Here is a 20,579-nt window from a genome sequence, read left to right on the forward strand (position 1 = left end):
ACGTATGAGTTTGTGCTGATTCCAACATATTTGAATCAGTTAATATCTAACAGGGATAATTTATCAGAGGATAAACCCTCTGTAGCCTCACAGTTAGGTCTGCAGACCTGCAAAGTCCCGAGCTCTCCTTCGTTGCTTGAAAGTCACTGATTACAATGTGGACATACTCAGCAGGACTGTGTAGCAGCCAGGGTGCCTAAATCCCAAATCACCTTGAAGTGCTATTAGCACCTGTTGTGGTCATTTACACACGCTGACAGCCCCCCCCCCCAAAAAAAAAATCTGTCTGCACACCAAACAACTGCTTTGTGCACCAGGTTAAAACTCCCCGCTGTGCAGAAAGAATCAGCTTTTACACAATCCTGCCTCACAAGACTGATGCATACATATAAAGGGACTGTATGAATACATGTACATGTGACGAATATGTTAGTAGTGATTGTTGGACATTGATTTTTTTTTCCAAAACAGCAGATATATTTGTTCACCATCAATCTCTTTCTTAATTTCTAACTTCCTGGTGGAGTGTATTTTATTATATTCTACACCCATCAATCAGCGGCCTCATTTCTTGCAAACAATAGCTGCTTTAGACAAACAGCATCACCAGATGATGAATAGTTTTGGCTTCTGGTGGGGGGGCAAAGTACTGACAGGCATGGGCACCAGCTATGAGCCATGTATGAATCTGTACCTCAGAGCACTCTTGTAATAAATTTGAAACGACAGGTCACTGATGTTTCTACATAGGCTGACTTTTCCTTTAGAAACAGAGGGCAAGCCAAACTGAAAGCAACAGGTGTCTGATTTCCTTCCCAATAAATTGACTTAAATGCGCTGAAACCGGAGCGGTGCGCCTTCTCCCCTCATGTTAAATGACAGGATCCATAAGTTGTTCGCGTGAAGACGCCACCGCGGCTTACCTTCGCACAGACAGCGAGGAGAACCAGGCTAGTCGTCCACAAACAGCTCCCACTCATCACGGACGCAAACAAACTCTTAAGTAATTTCAAAGCGTTGATAGACGGCTCTGATCGCCCGCTCTATGTCCCAGCCTGCCCCAGTCACTCGGGGAGAAAGAGGTCCGCTCGTCTCTCCGCGCTGCGCTCCGGCTCCAGTTTCCAGGAGAGCGAGAGAGGAAAAAAGGTAAAAGTCAGCCAAGAGCGGACGGAGACAGCATGACAGTCCACGGTCGCTTCCAGATATTTTGTTCCCCCGGCAAACACGTTGCTGCTAAATTTATGTTTGCATACCAGGCGTGCGTCAGGAAAAGGGTCTCACCCACCTTACATTCTTAAAGAAACACACTCCCGGGTCGTTACGCGCCGATGTGCAGCTCAGCGCAAGACGCGTGCAAAGCTGAAGTGATGCTTTTATGGCTGTGCGTTATGGCTGACTTTCACCGAATGGATGACTTGCATTAGATCACTTGTACTAAGCTGTTTCCCCCTTCACTGTTTACCTGTACTCAGAAGTGCTTGTATTGAAACTTAAACCAATAACTAAATAGATCATGCGCACAGTCATTCAACAGGGGACTCAACCTTCACGCTGAAAACTTTAACTCCAGCTTCTTTTCAACGTTAATCCTAATTTCAAGGCCGTGTTCATATCCAGTCACGGGTTTTGGAAAGGTTGACCTCAGTTCAGGGACAACTTCAAACCCACAAAGACTTTTTAGACACATGGTTGCTTCATTGTAGCAGAGCACTAACAGCTCGTTTGTTACATGAGGGGTTGGAATGTTTGCTGCTTTTTAATTATTCAAAGAAATGACTCATCCTGAAGGTAGAAGAGCACAACAGAGGTCCACTCCTCTTTCTTAAACCCCACAGATCCACAGGCTCAAGCTGGAACGTCTTGTGCTGTCGGCTGTGCGCCGGTTAGGGATTGTGCCTCCTTTATCACAGCTTTAGTATGAAATGCATTAGTCTTTCAAGTTAGGCATCCCATGCTGCCAACCATGTGCCATTTAAGGTCAGGAAGAGTTTTATCTAAATCAGGCTCCCACTGCTTAAGAACTGAGATCAACCAGATGGAATGAGACGTTCATAGCCCTGGCCTTTGCTGGCATATGATTGAAATCTGAGGTTGTTTCTGGTTTAGCCTGATGAGACCCATGTCATTGCTTTAATGAATCATATTAAGTGGGTCATATTTTTTGTGGAATTTGATATTGGTCTGTTGTATCCTTGGACATGAACATCACATACTTTCTTAATGTGTGTCCAACCTGGGGTCGGATATTAACCCAAACAGATACAATTCAAGTTGGACCAGGTGAACAGCTAAATCACTGTGGAGGGCATTTTGACCTCATTTTAAATTTTTTTTAGTCTTTTTTTTCTTACTGACTCAGAAAAGAGCCGCAACGTGTTCCACTTCAACAAAGAAGGAATTTTGTTTTATAATTGATGGCTCGGGCTGGCAACTCCTCTTCCGTTTGATCCCGTACCTTCATTAAAATGAGAGACACTCTCGTCCTTTGAAGCCTAGCCCGCAGTGGTGGGGCATTAAGGCTCGCTTGTCGCTTTTGAAGATGTCCAGGGCCACCGTAATAACAACGTTCCTAGAAAATGTCATCTGTCCTCAGCCGAGCTTTAAAGAAATGCCCCCAGAGGCAAAAAATAGCACAGGTATGTATGGTATGAGCTACCTGAATTGCTGCCTGACACGCAGGCTTAAATTCAGCTTAATCTCTATTAAAACACCGAGCACAAGAATGTAAATGTTTACTTCCAAAGGAGAATGAGAGAAGGGGTGGGGGGAGGTTTTTACCTGAAGACTGTGGTGAGAGTTGAAATCATTTCCTTCTCCAGCTCGGGGTTAAATGATCATCCTTAATAGCTGCTTGAAACTGTAATCCTACCTGCTCATGTCTTACAAAGAGGAAAGACTCCAGGGCGTCCCGATGAACTCTGACCACCCCTCCTGGTACCCGAAGAGCAGCGCAGAAACCCCACAAAGTCAGACCAAGTGGCAGATAATGCTCGGAGACATGAATAGTTTACATTCACTGTGACTGGCGGTGCATGGCTAAGCTACGTCCTCATGTTACTCTCATTGATGGACACATTCACCGGGATCCCTTGCTCAAAGCTCCCATCAGCAGAGTTGCAAAATCACTGCCTTGGGGCGCAAATGTATTTTTAGAGGCTGTACATGCTTCAAAAAGGCATCTGCAAGTTGTTTGCTCAACAGATCTTACAGGACTTCTCTGTGTGGGAAGACAAATAAGAGGCCAAAGCAGCAGCTAATCACAGTCATTTAGCTGGGATCTTTTGTTTGAATGCAACGATGCCCTGAATGCTCAGTGACACTTTTTTTTCTTGCTTCTGGGCATTTTTAGAAGCACCTATTACGTTCCATGAACACGCAACCGGCATGACTTTACGAGCAGAAAATGGGGCCACAGTATGTACAGTACATGTATGTGTGGGGTTTTCCTGGCTAAACACACTCAGAGAAGGTCAGCACTCAGCATATGACTAACCCGGTTGTCTCACTTTAGCTGACTCCAAGCTTTAGGTCAGTGATATTTGGCCAGAGAGTCAAAGAGCTGCGTTTCACAAGTGTTCAAAGAGAGGGGAGAGAATTTGCCAGATACCATGGAAAGAATATGCCCTTCACAGGACACCAGATTTTGCGTTAAAGAGGTAGCAAGCAGATTTTTAAATCTTTTTATTTTTCCACCAAAGCAATCATGTTTTGGAAGTATAGTATATGTTTTACTGATCTTCAAGGAGGGGGATTAGACAAGACAGCCGACACCTTTTTGCTATTTACAGGAGGCATCATATAGTAAATTTAGCGGCTTTAAGCTGGTAGCAAGGCTGTCTCCTAAAGTGGTAAAACCTTTTTTAAGTAGCCTGTGACTATGATTATTACTTACTAGACAAGATAAGAGCGGACTCCACCTAAGAACTTCCCAAAATGTCAAACTTCTGCATCACAGAGCACATAAACTCATGTTTTGTGGCTCCTGGTTTCCAAACCCCCCTCTGCACGCAGTTTAACGCCACTTGGTTGTCTCATCAATCCTGATTGCCTTTATGGCTCCGTGGAATTTGGCACGCTATCGGTCCGTGTGTGTTTGTACGTGTGTGTGCTCATGCTTGAGACTCCAAAGGAAACGAAAGCCGTTGCCACTGCTGGGCCTCAGCGTCCCGGGAATGCCGGGCCCGCTAAGGGTAAAGTAACCTGTCTGTCTGTCCGTCTGTCTGTCAGCAAAGATCTGTTTCAGACTGCAGGCGTTGACTTCCATCGGGCATGTTGTGTCCACTGCATGCTGTCTGAGGGCATCATGCCACAAACAACCAGTCAGAAATGTTGACAGTGGGCAAAACCCTCTTTGCGCTGCAGCCAGTGATCAGTCAGCCTGCCTGAGAAACTGAGGGTGTTGTTGTTGTTTTCCTCTCTCTTTCTCTTTAAGGAAGTATCTAACTACATACAAGTCTTGGCTTATGGCCGAAGCTAAATATGATGCTTCATGAATAGTCAAAAAATTTGCTTGAACAGCTTAGTGATGAATAACGTTGGCTGGCGTACAATAAGATTAGGGCACCATACTGCATACATCCAGAATATCCAGTTTTCTGATGAAAGCAGTAACCTGTGATACAGTATCTGATATGTCCTCATCAGATTTTCCATGGATATTACAGCTCAGCAAACACAATCAAGCAGCTATTAGAAAAGAGACAGGGCAGCAGAAAACGACATTTCTGGTGTAGATGAGTCTATTGTTACAGTAAATCTGCTACAGCCCCGATGCTGGCAGGAGATATGAATTGTGTTATTTAGGGCAAAGAGGATGAAATATCTATGGGGAATGGGAAAATAAGTGGAAAAGCATATTTTCACCTTCTCTTTTGTCTTTGTGATGATTTGCCTCGTTTTAGCGCTCTAAAACCCAGGCACTGATTTTACTCATGCTGCTTTTAGAAAGCCTCTGCCTGGCAACAGCTTTCTCTGTTCATCTATCCATTTTACACCCATGAATCTGTTGTTTAAAACACTTATTTAAGTCTTGGTTGTTGGGTGTTATCCTTGCTATTGTTGGGTTAGACACAGGGCACATACTTTTATATATATAAACAGTGCAAGAATACCACTAACTATTTCATCATACCCATATCATTTTAATTTGTAATTATAAACCACACATTGCAGTTTTTCACCTTTAAAAAAAATTCAACAATCAAAGTTTAAAAACATTCATCAATGAATAAAATGGGGTAAAACTATGACTTCCAGTTAGTATACATGGCATGAATATGGTTATAAAAGTACCTGTAAACACTAGAGCGTCCTCAAAGTTGGAGCTACGGGCTACATTAGTAACTTTACATCATGAAATATAGAAAAGTTCAGAACAGACAGAGGAACTGAAAAATCAGATTGAGAGCTTTCAGAGACGTGAGATCGTTGAGCAGCCAAAACGCAGTTGAAACACAGTTGCAGCAGTAATTATGTTGTGTAGACAGCCAGTCTACCTCTTATCAGCGCTGCAGTAACTATCCTCTGCCATGGCCACTGCAGTGCACTACTCCACCATATTAGCTTCGAAAAGCAGACGGGGCTGTGCCTTTCGACTTGGCACATGAGATATCAATGGGAATTAGAGTTTGTGTGACACTGCGCTACGTCATCCTCTGTGCACAGAGTCCAAGCCAAGAAACCTTCCTTTGCATTCAGCACAAAAGTGCCAGCTTAAACTTCACTGAAGGTGAAAAAATACTGACAAATATGAAGACTTTTGATGGTAACATGGATACCTCAAATATAAACAAACACTGGCTGGCACGGTGACTCCAATAATCCCCCAGAATAGCAGAATATTCTAGCATGGCAACGACACCCTGCCAAAATCAGAGAGAGCTTCTGAAGACGAAAAAATCTTGAAAACTATGAATTTGGCCAGTTACGTTGTCTGACATGAATCCAATAAGACACCTTAGAGCTAAGAGTAAATATAAGGCCTCCAGAACATGAAGGATGCAGAACATGCCTCCAGAAATGCGTGCACTATCAAGATCCTCAGTGATGAGGAGGATGGAGTCTGTCATTATAAACACGGGGGACATATCAAGTACAGAAAAAAAGAAAGATTAGATCTCAGAGATGAAATGTATACTGACCTTGTTGTTGGGCCGTCTTCCTGCTGTGGAGCGCCACCAAGAGAAACCAAACCCCTCCATTCAGCTTGGAAATAATGACAATGCTGTAAGGTTATAACATAATTCAAATCATTTGACATTTAAGGAATTTACTTTAATGTAGGCACAAAAGCAAATTACATCAAAAGTCTGTTTCCTTCTAGGATTAATTTATAAACTTACCCTACAGGTTAAAGCCTTTTGAATAAGTCTCTAACCTGCCCTAATACCATTCAAAGCACATTGTTCTGTTTGTGCAGCATTAAAAGACTTTCATCTATAGAGTAAAGAACAAATTGTACCACATCTCTAATACGCGCTTGGCAAATTTGCCTAAAAGGGAAACGTGGGGGTCTCACTGGGAGACTCTCTTTAACTTTGGAAAGTGATATGTCTTAAAGTATTAATACTGTACTACCAAAATATTGCAGTGATACAGCTGAGAGTCTGCGGCGTTGGGATTCAGGAAGCTACACTAGCCCGATTCAAAGAGATGTTGCAACATCGCAAGCGTGGGCTGAGGAGGGCTGAATCAGAGCAGCTTTGAGAACAAGCCTTAGAGCTTTAAATGTTTGGCTTTAACCTTTGGATGATTTTTTTTTTATCTATCTGGATTTAGCTACTGACTCATTAAAATCAGTTAAAAATGAATGGTGTTCACTTATACGTGATAGCCGGGTGAAAAAATCTAACTCACTAAATGTAGTTTTGCAGCAATTTCTAGAAACACATGAAAGAAATGAACACTGAGGCTCCATCTTTGACCGCATATAAAGAGACCTCATTTTGTTTTTGTTTCCTTGTTTAATGAACTTTTACGGCTTCCCCTTATTAAAGTATGAATCATCTTAGTTAGATGCACTTACTAATTAGTCAGGTGTTTTGCACTGCTTTCAGGGCATGCCAGTAAACATATGTGCTTGATATTGTGTCAGAACATCGACATTCGCATGACTCATCTCTTTTATTTCCTGGAATACATATATATATATATTTTAAAAGGAGTTATGAATGGCAAACACTGATGCTCGTGCAACACTTCAGCACTGCAGGCCAAGGACCTCACAGTGTCCTGTGCTGCTCAGCACAGCCCTGGCTACCCACAGAGACCACCTGAACAGAGGGCTGGTTGGGTGCATGCCTTCTGCTGACGACGTATGTGTGAGAGACCAAAAGAAAGGCAGAGGAGGAGAGGCGGATGACAGATAGCTTGGCCTGGCTGTCAGCTGCCACTCGGTTCCCATTATGACTCCTCTCGTGTCCAAACCTCGTTCTCTCTGGTTTCTTCAGCTTTCTGCACGCCTCAGGTACTGCTTTGGAGGCCAGCTGACAGAGAGACTGCAAAGGAAAAGCCTGGAGAGAAAGCAGAAATGAAGCAAGAGCCCATTTCCCACGTTGTTCTTGGCTCCCGTCTGCCTCCGAAGACTTAAGAGAACACTTCCAAAACAAAGAGATTGTCTGTGTAGGTGCCCAAATAGCCAGCCCACGCATGTATGCACACTTGCACACAGACAGAGACGTACTCACTCTCTGGGACGTAAAAAAATGTTTTTCTAATTCCTTCTAAGTGCCTATTTAAGCAGCTGTTTTCTGTAAACACTGGCCCGGATGGCACAGCAAGGACATTGGGTTTTCGATCATTCTCAATTATATTATAATTACGAGGACTCGCCGTGGTTGTCAGCTACGGCAGCCAGAAAATATAGCTGTGAATCGCTCCCCCTTTGCCAGCACAAACAGCCGGCCTGCTAATCCCAGCACGGCTCTGTGAAAATGCTCTGTGATGGGATACTGTTGAAACATGGTGGGGTCATGTGGGACCGTGTTGGAGCCGCACGAGGGACAAGCCTCATTGTCTGACCTGCCATCTGACCCATTCAAAGTATGTGCTCATTGACCAGCTCTGCAATTATATCTGTGCCTCACAGGTCAACAACCACAGCAATAGTCTCCCAACTATGAAATGTGAGACCTCTTTCCCCCTCTTCTCTCTGAGAAAATCATTACTGAAAATCATCATTAAGGTGGGAGAAGTGGGGGTCCGGGTGGGGCCCTGCCTGAATGCAGAGGTTATAAAGTTCAAAAACCAGGCTGCAAATAGTGACCTTTTCTCACATTTTACCTTAATCGTGTAGTTTTGGCCACACAATGGGAAATGTAGAGGGTTTGCTTAGATGTCCTATCTAATGAGCCAGAGTCATTATTTGAGGATCACATCTGACAGGTGCGCAGAGCCCTGCTTAATAAGAAACTTGCCCAGAATGTTGCAGTAAATCAGCAGTCGCTGCCCTGCTAAACGCATACTGTCTGTGCAGATCCGCTGCTTATTAAAGGCTGAAGTAATGGTTATTTCAAGAGGGCAGGCATCATTTTGTTAAAATGTCATTTATTTCTGCGACCTCTCCGGCTCTGGGGCTGGTTTGAAGCTGGAAAGCAGATCCAAATTTAGCAGCAGGGCTACAAAAGTTTATCTAGCTATTTCTGGCCCAGATGGAGAGGTTCTCCTGTAAATTCACTCAGCAAGAGTAAGGACAATATTTAGTCCACCTCGACTTGATCGAGATGACGACAACTCTGTTCGGGGAATGTCTTTTGTGTATGTGTGTGTGTTTGCCTGTAACAATAAGTATTAGGTTGCCATTTTTGCACATTTAAGAGACGACTGTAATTCTAAACAGAGCAAAAGTGGTATGCTTTAACCTGACTCAACACAAGCAGCAATAAAAGATAATGGGTGCTTTTTAGCAAACAGCTGCATGACTGAGGTATAATGTCCGAAAATAGACTAGAAGTGACCTAAACACATGTAGATATTGCTATTCTTTTTTCTTTCTTTTTTTAAAGCTGCTAATCTTTTTATATGGAGAGAGGACAGTGGTGACAACCTACCTATGATTATGGACTAAAACATACTGACTGGTTTGCTGTCCTTTTCTTCTGCTGCCTTTTCAGCACCAAACAGCAATGATAGCATTTAGCAGCTAACAGATTGGGGGGCCCTCAGAAAGAATAGAAATCAACAGAGAGAAGGGTGAATATTGAATATAATTAATTTAAAAAATATATAATTGGGGTTATTTATGTCCTTTCATCCTTGAAATAAAAATCTTAAAACTGTTCATGTTGGTTAGCATCTGTTGGAAATTGAAGGTTGAGGGATAATCTGCTGTATTTTCAAGCAGTTTCTGCTGCCCCCAAGTGGCCAAACAGGAAGCCAGCAGCCTATAACTACATAATCAAGGCCTTTGTTCTAATATTAAATGTTTTTCAAAGGTGATTTCCTGAACTCTATCATTTTTTCCCTTTTACTTTAGTAAAGTATTTTTACTGAAACAAAATTATGTCCTAGACTAAAAAAAAAAGAAGGTTATATCCCCTAAATACCAGATTCCATTAAATTCTATATTTTACATTGTTATTATGTAACAAAACATGTGACTAAATTATTTAAAGTCAGCATTTTAGGTCTAAATGTTTTTGAGTGCACAGAAAATAATAATTAATATCAAATTCCAAAGTGTACCTGGGGAGTAAAAATGAGCACAGTCACTATAGGAGCAAAACATGCATTAAAAACAAGGCATTAAAAACAAGGTGTTTACGGGTCACCCCGGGGAACTCAGTCATTTGAAATTCAAAGCTTGCAATATGTATTTAAAGAACCCACAGTGCACTGTCTGACTGACAGCAGCAGACACCTATTGGCTGGCACTGTCTGGCAGAAGGTGTATTTAAATTGGCTGCTGTGCTCGAGTGTAGAGTGAACCAAAGCATACCACTACACCAAAGACATGTCACTTCCTTTCTCCTTTGCTTTAAAGCACCATCTCTGCCTCTTTCCCTTGTGATCTAAAGAGCATTAAAGTTCACCCACTCTCCCTCTTTTCTTCCTGTCTGTACTCTTTCTTCACGCAGCGCCGCTAGCTGTGTGTGATCTGGAGGTGTGACACTTTCCCAGTAGCCCATAGGTATCTGTTACCCAGCCAGGAGTCTTGGCATGCTGCCCGCAGCCCTACCTGTCTCTGAGGGCACAATAGAGGGATCCCATGTGAGGATCTCCAGTCTCCTCCTGCCAGACTCTGTCCCCTCTCTGCCACAAGTGATCGTTCTTTTCATGTCAGCTGAGAGAAGCAGCAGACTCGGCTCATTACCAGCTCTTCCCTCTCAAGCTATCAACATGTCTGTTGCATACCTGGGGTTTCAAATGGCTAATATGTATTCATCTAATTGTACTTCCTGATAAGCAGAAGAAGATGGATGGATGGATGGATGGATGGATGGATGGATGGATGGATGGATGGATGGATGGATGGATGGATGGATGGTCCATCCATCAATTCATCCAAAATATGAGTACAGAATTCTGGTGCTTATGGTGCCACATCACAGCAGGTCCATCACTGTTTTGGCCAGGAATTGGGGGGCGGGGTTCTCCCAAACCAAAAAAGGGACTTTAGCCCACAGAAATTATGTGTAAAACTAAATAAAGTACAGTAAACTAAACATTGAAACAATTTGGGGAAAGGCAAGAAACAGAAGCACCACAGTGTTTAGTTTGAGTGTTAATTTTGCCTACATTGGTGCCATCTAGTGGGTTTAACCTGTAAGTACCATCAAGTGTGAGATACTAGAGTCGTGTCAGGAATGGGGATAAATCACATGGTAATTTGGGGATTTTAATTATATTATTTTCCATGGAATTGGGATGATACATATGCATACATGTTAAATGACTTATAAAATACAAGATCTGAGTACAAAAGTTTGAAGTTATTTTGGATTTTCTCTAATCCACACAGGACCGAAAGTATACATGCAGGGTGATACATACACCTCAACAAGTTGCATCTCACCCAGATATTTGGTAGCAATCGACAAGTTTCTAGAAAAATTATAGCTGGATTCTTGGCTGAATTGGTAGAGTTCATTTAAATTGATTGTTTTACTGGCTCAGACCCGGCTTTTAAACGTAGTCCACAAATTTTAAATAGGATTGAGCTTTGGGCTGTGGGAAGACTGTTCCCAAAGCTAGATGTGAGTTTTCTTTAGCCATCCCAAAAGCAGTTTTCATGTATGTTTGGGATTATTGTCCGGCCACTTAGTTGTGTCCAAGTTTCACCATCTAGCTGCTCTTTTTCTTATCCATGAAGAACAGCAGAGAAGCTGTTACCAGATCAAAGGCAAAAAGCAGGCACATGGTCACAAACATTCACTTCCTGTTACTATTTACTAGGAGCAGTTTGCTCCTCGAGTTTCAGCGTCACTTCATTCACACTCTCTTTCCATCTTCCTTGAACATTTCATCAACATTTCCAACATGAGGCGCTTCTGTTGTGAAATCCTGTCTGTACTGAGAGTGGACAGTTTCCCCTTCAAGCCTGCAAGAGAGTCAGGGGATTTTTTTAAAGGGGTAAAGTTAGGACATTGAACCAGAATAACCCTGCATTCTGAATTAGACAAGCTGGCAGTAATGTGTGAACATCCTGCTCAGCTGAACTGGGACTTTAAAGACTCAGTATTTCAGATAAAGCATCCAAGCAAGTATCCTCACAAAAGAGTATGACTCCTAATACTCAAGATGACTTTCAAAATAAAATTACTCCATAAGAAACTGAAAATCATTTTTATAGTAGATATGGGAAATATGATTATTATACTACAGTAGCAGAAACAAATTGTGCACAAAATATTAAGTGCATTGTTTTTTTGTGTAATACATTTTATTCTAAATAAACAGAGTGGTACACTCCATGAGTAAACTGTACTTTTTAAAAAGTGTAGATTTTGGGTTTTCTTAAAAAAATAAATCATCCAACAAACATAATAATTCAAACAGTGTTCTGATGCTGGTGACGAGCCAGCATTTAATTCATTTGGATACAGCATTACCTCATTTCCTTTGAACTAATGCACCTTTACATGCTATAACATCACAGTGAGCCAAAGATTACACCTCCGCAAACCTTAAGTATAGATTTCATCATGTCACGCTGATTATTCTTGGTTGTACTTTGAGTGCCATAAAATTGGGCAATCACCTGAACATGACGTGTTCAGTTAAAAATGATCCGATCAATGTCCAGTGCAACGTGGTATCTGAATGTAGGTGGGAGTGTGCAACTAAACCCAACGTGTGACACATTTTCAATAGATTGTCAGTTATTCAGTTTTTCTTATATAGTTATTCTGTAAAGCTTTGATCTTATTGTCCTTTATGCAGAATCTTGCTGTTTCCTGTAGCCAACATTTATTTGATCATATGGGTCCATTTAAAATGCATGAAGGCTGATAAATAGGCCCCACGGGTCCATCTGCTGAATCCAGGGTCCCAGTGTATTAACCAGCAGAGGAATCTGAGCTAAGCCCATGTTTCCTCATCTGGCCTCCAAATGTGTTGCATCCAACAAAACTGCATTAGCACTCAATTCACATTTTAATAACACGTACCAAAATAGAAATAAGCATTGACACTGGCAAGCAGATCCGAACCAGAGCCACACATCTGGCTCCGATGAGCGACTGGCAAACGCAGGCCTGTTTATCTGCTGGTAGACCACTGACGTACGGCACTGTTCAAGCCTTTACAACAGTCAGAAATCAATTAAGAGAGGTTACGTGTGGGTCAAATGTCTTGCAGTCATTTTTAAGAAATCCCCTAATCTTTCTTAGATGTTGCATGAGAGCAAATATACAGCTGGCCTCCCTGCATTGTGAGAAAATACTTTGACGGTGAATTAAAAAGGCCCTGGAGTGACTTTTTTTTTAAACTTCAACTCAATCTTCATTTTAACAATCACTGGGTAATTAAGACTGTGAAACTGTGAAATGACTTACAATTTGGGGGGTTTATGTAGCATCACACTAACAAACAGCTGATGAACATTAGGAACACTAGTTTTTCCCATGTGGTGACAAAAACCAGTCTGCTGTGAAAATGGCCTCAGTTTTTTAATATTTAACTCAAACGTGCATTGTGTGGTTTGTATATACACTCTAACTCCACAAACTGAAATCCTGTTTGTCCCTTCAGGCTTCTGCCAGTAGTTACTGTCCCCACACTGAATGATAAGATAATGTTTTGCTTTCAACAACAAAATACAAACATTTATTTACTGCATGAAACATAATGATACTTAGGTGTGTGTGTGTGGACTCATTTGGCCATATTTCATGCTGTATTGCCAATTATTTTCCTTTAATCTCAGTGCATTGGTGAACTGTTGCAGGTCCCATGTAGATGATGTGGGTTTGAGCTAATCAAGCCGGCTCACATAGATCCCGAAAAACGTGCCAAGTCTGAGCCTGCGCAAGACTGATTTACTGCACTCAGACCCCAAAGGGTCTCCAAAAGCCAACAGCTACAATATTTTTCATCAGGTTGGCTTTGTGATAATTGGAAATGATTAATTAAATAGACGTTTGCTGGGAAGCGTAACCGCTAAAGCAAAATATCATGTAATATAATAGGGAATCGTAGAGGGGCCAAATAATATTTTTAAAATGACAGTTTTACCTGTAATGTTGCAGTTGGTATTATATTTAAAGGATTCACATGACCAAACCAAACAGTTTGGATTTTTTTAAATTACCACAAACTACCAGGAACAACAGCCTTCTGGACCACTGACTGTTATGATGATTTATACAAAATATAATTTAAAAGGCAGTACGTTGTCATTTGTGTATTGTACTTGGAGACTGTAGGGGAAAAGGTGAAGAGGCTTTCATGTATTTCCTTTTCCTAGGACCCATGGTAAAGAAGTGCAGCCATATTCAGTGTAGACTACTCACAGCTTTGGAGCCACTGTTTCTGCTGTTGTATTAAAAATATGTACATTTTAAAAAGTGTCGTCACTGAACTTGAATGGCTGCTGAAAGGAGATGAAACCATGGGCTGAACTGTGTCACCGCCTGCTCATGTGACAGCTGATTTCAGAGGAATTCCCCGACCAAACTTTTACCCCGTTTACCTTTGCCCTACAAGCAGTAGCGACGCTACGTCACAGCGCTTGGCTAGATCTCGCGATAGCTGCTGCGCATAAAAACCGCCACAGCCTGCTCGCGCAGTATCAGTCAGCTCATTGACCGTTTGGAAATAGTTAAGTTACTCGGTAAGTGTCCACTGGTATCTGTTTCATTATGTGTTTTAACTGCTGTTTAATACAGTTGCATTGCCTTTCTATCGGTAGAAGGTTCACTTGAGCGTTTATTATTATGTAGCTAACTATGAGAAACTTTAAAGAACCTAATACGGAAGTAACAACCTCCAGTTTATCTGCTGTAAAATGTCGTGATTCTACGTGTTTGTTGTTTTCTTGAACTAAATCGCATTTTCTTTGTCTGCAGGTTTATCTGGACAGAAATGGCAACCGCTGAAGTTATTCCAACTCAGGTGAGTTAGTTTTTGCCCTCAGGTACTGTAGTTTTAAGTACATTTCGTGAAACTATGCTTTCAAATGTCTTATGTGGTTTACAATTTTAAAACCATGGGTTTACGCCGATAGCCCGTCACAAAATAGCACTCCGTAATGTTTAAAGGAGTTCGGAGACTTATACGTTAACTGTTTTCTTTCTGTTGGCTTTACAGAGTGTGGTGGAGAGGGTCGCCAGCCTTCCTCTGATCAGCTCCACCTATGGCTTGGTGTCCAGTGTGTACTCCAGCACAAAGGACAACCACCCGTACATCAAGACTGTGTGTGAGGCCGCGGAACAAGGAGTCCGCACCATCACCTCAGTGGCTCTCACCACTGCTTCACCCATCATCGACAAGCTGGAGCCTCAGAGTAAGAACCATTCATCCGTCTGTAGGCGTGGTATTAGAGGTGGGAGGAGGTCAGAGTGAAACTGCAGGGATGATTAAACTGAGTCACGCTTTGTCTTTTCAAGTCAGGCCGTTGAGGCATTGCGACCTTTCACCCACTTATTATAATCAGGCAGAAATAAGCATCATAGCTTCTGATACGGTTTAGATTTTATACTTGTTTTACTTTTAAGCAACATTTACTTACTTTATTTAATCTTAAGCATTCTTTTGTTTTTTCTTCTATAGTTGCCATGGCCAATGATCTTGCCTGTAAAGGTTTGGACAAGATTGAGAAAACCCTGCCGATTCTTCACCAGCCCTCTGAGCAGGTATGCATTGATTCATCAGCAAGCTCAATTTCACAATGTGAAATGTGCTAATCTCCTCGGTTATCAGCCGTGACCTTTGTCCCATTTTTCACAATTGCTGTTTCCTCACAAACTTTAAACTCATCCTTTGCTGCAATCACTAAAATAAAAATGCATGTGGATCTCCCCAGATTGTGTCCAATGCCAAGGATGTAGTAACCACTGCTAAAGATGTCGTGACGGGCACAGTCTCAGACACTCTGACCAGCGTTGTGGAGAAAACCAGGGGCGCGGTGCACGGTGGGGTGGACAAGACCAAATCTGTCGTCAACGGCAGCGTGAGCACTGTACTGGAGAGCAGAGTGGCACGGCTCATCAGCAGCGGAGTCGACACAGCCCTGAGTACATCCGAGAGTCTGGTGGAGCAGTACTTACCTATGACTGAGGCTGAGCTGGGTGAGTGGAATCAAAAGACAAAGAAAAAAATGCCTCTATAGATTTTTCTTTAAATATTTAAGGAAATACTTCTAATGATTTACTTTTTACATATAATTTAAAAGGTGGATTTGTCTCCAGTTTGTTTTTCAGATAAACAGAATACAAATAAAAGCTAGCGAGATTAAGCTTGTGTGTGTGACAAGATGTGACAAAGTTCAGTTAGTGGTCCAGTTTCCAGAAAAGCTGACCGGATCACATTATGTGTGTAAATTTGCATTAGTGCCTTCATATAAAAAGAGCTGATCAGGCTGAGCTGTGGTGTTTTGAGGCTTATGAAACAGTCTTGATACTAGGATTCTTTCAACTGATCTCTTCTCACGGTCTGAACAAGTACAACTAATGTTTTTACACTTGTCCACACTTTAGGTTTTAAGAAAAACAAAAAAAACAAGACAACTTTATGTAGTTTGTTGTTTGACTGGGATTTTCCATGTTTCCCTGCCTTATAACAGAGCTGGAGGCAAAAACTGTGAAAAGCTTTGACAACAAGGAGCCGAACTACTACGTCCGCCTGGGCTCTCTCTCCACCAAGCTCCGCAAGAGAGCGTACAGCAGAGCCATGGTCCAGATACGAGATCGCAAGCAGCGCTGCATGGAGTTCATTTCTGAGCTGAACTCCACTGTTGACCTGGTGGGCCTCCTCCACACACACACACACACGCACGCTCTCTCTAACATAATGAGCAAGGAACAAGATTCACAGGAAGGGACTTTTTGTTTTTTGGAGGGGAGGTTATGACATTTACTCTTTTATTCCTGGATATCAAAGGAATGTTCGTTATACAAACACCCAGTATGTTTTAAAGTCACATATACAGTATTTAGACCATTTTTGAATATTTAACCCTTAAAAAGCGATGACACAACACATTCACTGACATCAGTAAATGCCACACTGTTTGCCAGCATCAGTCATCATGCCAATATTGGTTCATTTTATTATCCAGATGATAGAGCCATTCTGTCCTTTCACTGCTTTTGGACTTAAAAAAAAAAAAAAAAACGTTTCCTGTGTTTTTCTTCAGATTGAGGTTGGCAGAAAGAACATTGACAGTGCTAACCAGATGGTGAACAAGAAGTTGAATTCCCTGGTTGCATGGAAGTCCAGTAGTCCAAACCAGGAGAACTGTCATGAGGCAGAGGTAAAGATTTACATTGAGATAAAATATTATCCATAAGATTCACTTATGATAGAGTACACAGCACTTATCTTATTGAATTAAAGTGGGAAAATAATGCAAATTTATTCAGATCTGTTCCTCTCCATCTATGCAGGTAATTGAGTCCCGCACTTTGACCCTAGCACGTTCCCTCACCCAGCAGCTTCAGACCACCTGCCTTGTCCTCGTCTCCAGCCTGCAGGGTCTCCCCAACCACATCCAGCAGGAGGCGCTGTCCCTCGGCTACTCTGCCTCACAGGTGTACGCCAACTTCAGCAAAGCTAAGGCGCTGGGAGACCTGCCAGACACAGGGTTGACCAGCAGCAGAGTTCAGCTGAGCAAAATGAAAGAGTCCCTGGACAACGTCATGGATTATCTGATCAACAACACGCCACTCAACTGGCTGGTGGGACCTTTCTATCCACGGATGGCTCCCGAGCCCACTCCCATACCAGCATCTGAAGACAGCAGCACCTACACCACATCCTCCAGCTCTTCTACACAGGGACAGAGGGAGGAGCCCATGGAGGTGGAGATGGAATCCCTGTAGTGATCCATTACAATTTAAAGCTTAATATTCTGAATTTTGTGGCAATATTTGACAGCTTTGTATGCAAACTTTTACTTTATATTTTTTTAAAATCTCAACTGTATTAGCACAGAACCTGAAATGTAATTCCACAGTACCAAGAAAGTACATTTTAACTTGAGAATATTGAACTTTAATTGTGCAATTTCATTCTCCACAATTATCATACAAATCATTTATCTAGAACAATAAACCTGTGCTTGCTTCAGTATAAACGTGTGAAATCTGTTCAGAGTTTGCATCAAGTTATTGGGGACTAATACTTGCTTTTAGTTTTACTATCATGAAATGTGTGTAAGCCATTACCTAGGCAGGGGCTAGCCCATACTACCTTCAGTTTAACCTGTACACTGATGGCATTTAAAGACATTCCTAAATAGGTTAATTACCCAATAACACTGGTCCCCATTTGGTTTCTATTACACAACATTTGCTCCACGTGGTACATTTAAGGAAAAACAAACTAACACCTCAGCTGCACATTTGAAATACCATCATACAAATAATTTGGCACTTAGTCATGAATTAACACTTAATCTTTTATTATTAGTTTTAAAACCCACACAAATGCATTGTAAATACACTGTTCAGCTGAACACGTATAATAGAAACTTCTTGAAGTTAAATGTGTTTCTGAGCTCCATCTGGACAGACATCCTGGACACGGGGATATTTGGGTTTCTTCGGTCATCTGTCGCAGCCACTCCGCTGTGACAGATAATCTATCAGACTCTGAAAAGTGAAATAACAGTTTCAAATGGAGTTTCTATGTACAGTTTGTAATGAAGTGGGCCTTCTCCTACCGAGAGCTTCTTAATCTGGCACCGCGCCACGTCATCCAGCATGTCCCAGTTAATGTCATCTTTAGTCTCTTCAGAAAAGCTCACCATCTATGAAGAGAAACACTTGACTTGTGAAAAACATCAATGTCTAGAATCTGTTAAACCACAGGACCTCAGCTCACATAAGGAACACTTTATTCAAAAATCTGACTCCATACACTGAACTCAAGAACAAGGACAAACTCCTTAGTTTTAGGCCAAGTTTGACTCTGAAATGTAGAGAAAGAAAAAAAAAAAAAAAAAGTACCAGCCCCTGTGCTGTGGTTACAGCGATATGTGCAGTAGAGCCTGCTGTAGAACAGTGCAGATCACCAGCAGAGACCACAGACCTGCGGGTCAACACAGAACTCACATCAGTGCATTTTAATGAGAGCTGACAGTATTTGTCCTCGCCAACTATTTAAAAACAACGTAGGAGCTAAACTTCACAGTTTAGAGGATTAAAAAAATAAAATAAATAGTTTTAGCCAGAAACAAAACATATGCAGTACATGTTTCTGATCGAACAAAGGCGTCAAACAGACCTGAGTTTAAGTCTGGACTGGCTCAGCGGGGACAGGTCGTTGGTCTTGCAACTTGCCAAGCGGCGAGTTCTCTTGGTTATGACTGAGGAGGGTCTGCTGCAATTAGAGTGCTGGTGTTACAGCTGAACGGCCTTTCATTTTACCTGGTTGTTTGCATACTCCACTCCCCGTGTAGAACAAGTGGTTTTTTCCATGCCAACTAAAAAGCAGCAATGGCCAACCCCACATTTAAAAGTGCTCAGCAAGGGTTTTATGACCTGCTCAGACTGACGCTGGTGACCAACAAAAATTCAGTCAGGGGTTCTCTTGGGGGTCTTGGTATGTTACCAAGGTGGTACCATCAAAGAGTCAATATATCCTACTATATGTCATTTTCCTCTGATGATCTAAACTCTGTTCACAAACTAATGAGCTCCATTGATGTCATTACCTCCTGGGTATCTAGAAATCTTTGAGAACTCTTGGCAGGTGGAAGTAATGACAAACATACCAGTTAAGAAGAAAACCAGTTCAACTAACACTGGATCAGGCCTTGATCGGGTTCAGAGCAGTAAATAACCATGCACTATGTGACTTTGAGCCTAATCCTTACATGAGATTTCCAGTGCTGTTACTACAAACTAATGTCCTCGTCCTTTTAGTCTCCTTCACTCCCTAAACACAAAGACACAAAACAAGAAGACAGAAAATAAAGAAATGTAAACGATTGCTTTTATTCCCCAGAGATCGTGGGGTTTTTTTTTTTAATGAGGACTGGAAAGTTTAAAATCACAGTGACAGCCATGCCTGTGCAAATACACCTGCTGCATCACCTACCTTTGAGGTTTTGGATGAGACCCTGTGGGTTGGGGCAGACTGGTCTGGTGAATCAGTGGGTTTAGCTGCAAAAATACGAGTATAAATAATGGCAGCTAAACAAACCCAAAATAACTTGGAGAGATTGAGGTTTGTGTCTTTACCTATGACAAGATCAATTGTTAACCTCACTGGACAAAATGGAAAAATGTAGTTTGATTTCACCTCTTTTACTGGTTATCTGTTTGCGGGGCTGGGGTACCTCACCAAACTCATTCTGCAAAAGGTCCAAGTACAACATATGATTAATAAAAAATAATAAAATTATAGACAGCAGATTATAACCAGAAACCCAACTCACCTTACTGGCTATTGATTCCTCACTGGCGAATTCCTCCTCTACAAGAGAAAACAGTCGGTAGTTGTTGTTCATGTAAGACGCTCAAAAATAACAAAAATCACAGAGGACTCACCGCTTATTAAATCCCCTATGAGGGTGTTTTGAAGAGAAGGAGGCATCTTCATCAGCTCCACTTTGAATACTTTTTCCACTGTGGCCAGCGTGTTCTCCATTTTGGCCTCCATCTCGTTTACGCGCTCTTGGGCTGTAAGGAAAGATGGATGGACGTCAGAAATGAAGTATGAAGCTTTACGTGGGTGCGGCTGCAGCGAGGCTGCACCTCACCTTCTTTCTCAAACTGTTGGATGAATAGAGCCAGCTTGCTGCGCCGCATTTCCCGGCTCAGCTCTTCTTTACTCTGCACGCTTCTTGTGTTTTTCGTCCGCCGCGACGCCATCTCCCCACGCTGCTTCGGTGGACTCGAGTTTGCGATCAAATAACTAGACAGCCGAACACCTGACACCGCAGCACTTTTAATGAAGATATCCATGCGCGCGGCGGG

At 42.1% G+C, this 20,579-nt stretch overlaps 3 protein-coding genes across 5 annotated transcripts in view; 1 reads left to right on the plus strand and 2 right to left on the minus strand.

Annotated features, from left to right (window-relative positions):
• The window catches only part of LOC146715056 (ADAMTS-like protein 1), a 105,314-nt gene extending 104,089 nt beyond the window's left edge, over positions 1 to 1,225 (minus strand). The window contains exon 1 of the mRNA XM_085451477.1: positions 924 to 1,225. Within this exon, the coding sequence (XP_085307603.1) occupies positions 924 to 980 (57 nt within the window). The 5' untranslated portion in view covers positions 981 to 1,225. The remainder of the gene's footprint in view (positions 1 to 923) is intronic.
• A 12,962-nt stretch (positions 1,226 to 14,187) lies between these two features.
• Positions 14,188 to 17,744, plus strand: plin2 (perilipin 2). Its single transcript, XM_085451481.1, has 8 exons — positions 14,188 to 14,269; positions 14,505 to 14,550; positions 14,746 to 14,941; positions 15,208 to 15,290; positions 15,461 to 15,725; positions 16,220 to 16,398; positions 16,793 to 16,909; positions 17,043 to 17,744. The coding sequence occupies exons 2-8, from the start codon at positions 14,521 to 14,523 to the stop codon at positions 17,475 to 17,477; spliced, it is 1,305 nt and encodes a 434-aa protein (XP_085307607.1). The 5' UTR covers positions 14,188 to 14,269; positions 14,505 to 14,520; the 3' UTR covers positions 17,478 to 17,744.
• Positions 17,358 to 20,567, minus strand: cdca9 (cell division cycle associated 9). Of its 3 annotated transcripts, none has more exons than XM_085451482.1 (10): positions 20,363 to 20,567; positions 20,151 to 20,282; positions 20,039 to 20,076; positions 19,903 to 19,954; positions 19,699 to 19,763; positions 19,475 to 19,536; positions 18,883 to 18,978; positions 18,606 to 18,687; positions 18,320 to 18,406; positions 17,358 to 18,248 (listed from the first exon to the last, which is right to left on the minus strand). In XM_085451482.1, the coding sequence occupies exons 1-10, from the start codon at positions 20,565 to 20,567 to the stop codon at positions 18,204 to 18,206; spliced, it is 864 nt and encodes a 287-aa protein (XP_085307608.1). In that variant the 3' UTR covers positions 17,358 to 18,203. The 3 variants fall into 3 exon arrangements, with proteins under 3 accessions (XP_085307608.1, XP_085307609.1, XP_085307610.1); XM_085451483.1 differs by having other exon boundaries at positions 18,883 to 18,975; positions 20,363 to 20,532; XM_085451484.1 differs by having other exon boundaries at positions 17,358 to 18,224; positions 20,363 to 20,532.
• Positions 20,568 to 20,579: the final 12 nt, after the last annotated feature.

This window comes from Copadichromis virginalis, linkage group LG3, assembly GCF_057382275.1.
Source record: "Copadichromis virginalis isolate Kocher_CV1m ecotype Utaka linkage group LG3, C_Virginalis_male_GT1.1, whole genome shotgun sequence".
Taxonomy (NCBI): domain Eukaryota; kingdom Metazoa; phylum Chordata; class Actinopteri; order Cichliformes; family Cichlidae; genus Copadichromis; species Copadichromis virginalis.

Coding starts and splice junctions, on each gene's coding strand:
- plin2 (XM_085451481.1), top strand. CDS start 14,521: ATGGCAACCGCTGAAGTTATTCCAACTCAG. Junction 14,942..15,207: donor CGACAAGCTGGAGCCTCAGA/GTAAGAACCATT, acceptor TTTCTTCTATAG/TTGCCATGGCCAATGATCTT. Junction 16,399..16,792: donor TGAACTCCACTGTTGACCTG/GTGGGCCTCCTC, acceptor GTTTTTCTTCAG/ATTGAGGTTGGCAGAAAGAA.
- cdca9 (XM_085451482.1), bottom strand. CDS start 20,567: ATGGATATCTTCATTAAAAGTGCTGCGGTGTCAGGTGTTCGGCTGTCT. Junction 18,688..18,882: donor CAGTCCAGACTTAAACTCAG/GTCTGTTTGACG, acceptor GTTGACCCGCAG/GTCTGTGGTCTCTGCTGGTG. Junction 18,249..18,319: donor GCCAGATTAAGAAGCTCTCG/GTAGGAGAAGGC, acceptor TTCACTTTTCAG/AGTCTGATAGATTATCTGTC.